Raw genomic sequence first — 3,698 nt, forward strand, 5'->3', positions numbered from 1 at the left:
TCATATTTCTTTACAGGTCGACAGAAGTCCTTGCTATTGCACAGAAATACAGGGTATTTTTCAATGGGTACAACTAATGACAAGGCAGGTTATATAGTGTCATTTTGGTTTGGTTTGACAGCATTAATGTTCATTGCTCTCAAAAGAAAAGAAAAGTCTCAAATTCTATTATTTCCTTTGTGTGTATGAAAATACTTGCACCTTCGCAGCATGAAGAGCACATTTCATCATTCAAATAAAAGTTGATTCAGCTCAGCTTCATTTAACATCCCATTAAAAAGCCTTTTCAGACGAAACACAAACCCTTCTTTTAACTTCCTCAGTGCTGCAGTGAGTGATATTCATAGAGGTGAACAAGTGCTAAATGAGCGCAACATGATAATATGACATTCAAGAGCACATTGACATAAACACACAGGCCTGATTTATAATTTTCTTGTAAAAACATGACTAATACACAAACAATTTAGAGTACAGCTTTCGTCGAAAAAGGCAAGAAAGTCAAATAAATATTCTTGAAGAAGCTCCACGACAAATGTTCTCCGCTTTAAACCGAGAGGCGGTCGACTTACAGTGACCTCACAGGCGTTATTGGAGAGAGAGGTAATGTGTCTAAAAGCCTGTTTTCAACACGCTTAACAAACACTCAACTTTGACCACCAGCCTCTCAATTACAAGCAGTTACTGTGATAAAAACAAGATGAAGGGGGAAGAAAGACAAACCATGACACTAACAGAAGTATCCCACACATTCACCACGGGTAAAATGTCACAATTTAAAGAGTCGGACAAAACTGTAATTGATATTTAAATATTGCAAAACATACAAAAACAGTTTTCTTTGAAGTGTAAACATTAAACTGATGTCTGATGTCATTTCTGCACACGGAGAAATTATATAAAATAAATCATGTCTGTCATGACTATAAATTGTTCTCATTAAAATGTAAAAACAACATACTAAATCTCTTTTTTATTATTACTGTAATAATGTTTATGTTAACATTTGTTTTCTATAAGTGTTTTTACTGTTATAAATAGTTATATGTGTAACATCTCAATTCATACTTTAACTCCTCCAGCTTTGTCTTTACAAGGCAAAAACAATACTTGTGTCTCTGCCACACTCAAATACACACACACCCCAATATTTTTTCGAACACACACACACACACACACACACCCACACACACACAAGCTGCCACAGTCACACAGGGGGTCACCAGGAGGCTCTATGTGCGATTGAGTGTCTGGAAGATTCTGGATATCTGGAGCATGACAGGGCCGGTCTCGGGGTCGTTCATCCACTGGGTGCTGTTCAGAGGGTTCTCCAGCATGTCTTCAAACGCTGCGTACAAACACAAAGCACGCTGGTGAGAAATATAATCCAAAAACAGCAACTTTTAAAATCTCTTAAGAATAAAATGTAAAAGTGCAGTCTCTCCTATTCTGTCAAGATACTTTCATTTGGTTTGGGGTAGCAAATTTGCAGTACTCACACCCAACGCTTCACCTCACAGGAAAAACAGGATACCGGTTTGGTTCAAACTTACACCGGTGCCCGTTTGGTCCAGTTCGTTAGGCAAGTGTGCACCGTGTGACAGATGTCAATCAAACTCTGGTGCAGACCACACAACTGGACTGAGACCACAGGAAAAGGGGGATCTGAGGCCCTATTAACAAAAATGATGTTTCCCAGATAGTGCTCATCCGCCTTAACTCATTATTCCTTTTCTGCCTAGATAATGAGAAGAGCCCTAGTTTGACCAGTACTGTCCAGGTTCTTCAGTGATGAAATGATGCTGCTGCAGCCATCTCCCCACCCAAAGATTTTTAACTCTGCCTCAGACCACTGTTAGCCCTACATGGTCCATGGGTTATCGGTGGACTATATTCACCTGGAAACTAGCCCTGACATGGCCCCACCACGGCTTCTAGACTGAAAGTGCCAATGAAAATGCAACTGGCCTTGAAATGCACAATAAGGATTTTGGTACAGAAAAGAGATTTTAGCATCGTAACAGTGCATACACAGATGTAAAGTACATAGCACAGACAGGTGCCGACATCGAGACCCTTCAAATACGTGCAACACAGCCCCTCATTTCACACCCTTTTTATGACCTGAGATGAAGAGATTCATTGAGTTCTTATATCTATTCAGGCATCCTCTCCTATATATAATAACCATAACAAAACCATAACATCTATCTAATGGAAGCAGGGTTAGGGTGGACATTGATGGGGTCTGTAATCATTTTCATGGCCTGTTTCTGAAGGGAAGGTTCAGGAACAAAAATCTGCTGGTTACGAACTTGAAGCAAACCTCTGATCCGTGTAGTCTATACTTATGCAAGAATGATTTATCAACCATGGTAACGCATATGTGTGTCATTACGTGAGTGCAGGGCTTTCCTTCTATATATCAGAAAGTAAGTGTTAATAAAACAGGTATGTTCAGCTTGTGTCCTACTGTCTATTTGAGCCGTTCCCCAATAAAAAGTGAGTTGCATGACGACCACACAGGAACTATCCCACAGTTACAGTCCAAAATACGCTTTTTTTGTCCTGTGTTTATCTGCTTGTCATGATTTCTGATAGACGAGGTGTAGTTACAGTCTTGAATAATAATTCTAAAAGTTTGTTTGTGAAAAGTGCAACGATATATCATTTTTTTTCATTGGTCCAGAGCAAATTAACTATAATGCAGGTGTGGCGGTGCGCTCAGCTGTCTCACTGTCTGCAAAGTTCATAACATTTACTAAAAGAAAACACAACCAAACAACAAAAAAAATGTGAACAATAGTTTTTGATATTATTTCCTTTAAAGTATCATTTCACAAAATGTATCCTTTTACAAAATCACCTACTGTACCAGCTTTTTCACTAAATTCTATTAGACTATACCTAGCAGGGTCTTGGGATTAGTTAGACCCAACTGGACTACTGGATTCTCCAGAATGGCTTGGAACAGCGGGCTGTTGGTGTCGATGCTTTTGTCCAGATCTTCTGGAGAAGGTTTCCTGTCTCCCAGCAGCCACTCACACTGCAGGATGAAAAAAAAATACAGTTAGAACAAAGACTTTCCTTTCTGCTTCTGAAAATACACTTATATCCTCTGCAACAACACCTCTGCAACATACATTAAATAGTTTTTATGCAATGGCCAACTTGGGTTATTGTTCTTAAACTAACGAATATTCCTTAAAATCGATTTAGTAAGCCCAATTGCTGTGGTACTGCTGTAGTTTTTCAGGAGTAGCTCTGCTTGCAGACCCTGCTGTTGTCGATTTGTAAATTTACCGCAGCATCCTGTTGGTTGTTATTCACCCTCAGAGCATCCACCACCTCCTTCTCATCAAACCCCATCTCCATCAATGCCATGACAGCCTGCAGAAACAAATAAACAGACGATGTGTTTATCTTAATAAGAACATACACAGTCACAGGAGTCTTGGGGAAAATCACAATTTGTGGAGACACAGACAAAAGAAAGTTACAAATTAAACATTTAATAAATACAAACGGAAAAAACACTACAGATAATCAAACAGTAGCCTAACTGAACACACACGGAAATACAAGAACGGGGAGACGACGGGAGATGGACGGGAAAACGGGAACACGGGAAACTACGGAGAGAAAACAGAACACAAAACACGATTAGTAAGCTTACAACGGGGAGGGTGAAAATCACT

At 39.5% G+C, this 3,698-nt stretch overlaps 1 protein-coding gene across 1 annotated transcript; it reads right to left on the reverse strand.

Annotated features, from left to right (window-relative positions):
• Positions 1 to 1,205: 1,205 nt before the first annotated feature.
• LOC310946491 (ubiquitin-associated domain-containing protein 1) lies at positions 1,206 to 3,374 on the reverse strand. The gene is made up of 3 exons (XM_083912966.1): positions 3,304 to 3,374; positions 2,908 to 3,046; positions 1,206 to 1,348 (listed from the first exon to the last, which is right to left on the reverse strand). Exons 1-3 carry the CDS (start codon positions 3,367 to 3,369, stop codon positions 1,233 to 1,235), a joined length of 321 nt encoding a protein of 106 aa, XP_083769092.1. The 5' UTR covers positions 3,370 to 3,374; the 3' UTR covers positions 1,206 to 1,232.
• Positions 3,375 to 3,698: the final 324 nt, after the last annotated feature.

The sequence above is a fragment of the Echiichthys vipera genome (genome assembly GCF_963691815.1).
Source record: "Echiichthys vipera genome assembly, chromosome: 4".
Classification (NCBI taxonomy): Eukaryota; Metazoa; Chordata; class Actinopteri; order Perciformes; family Trachinidae; genus Echiichthys; species Echiichthys vipera.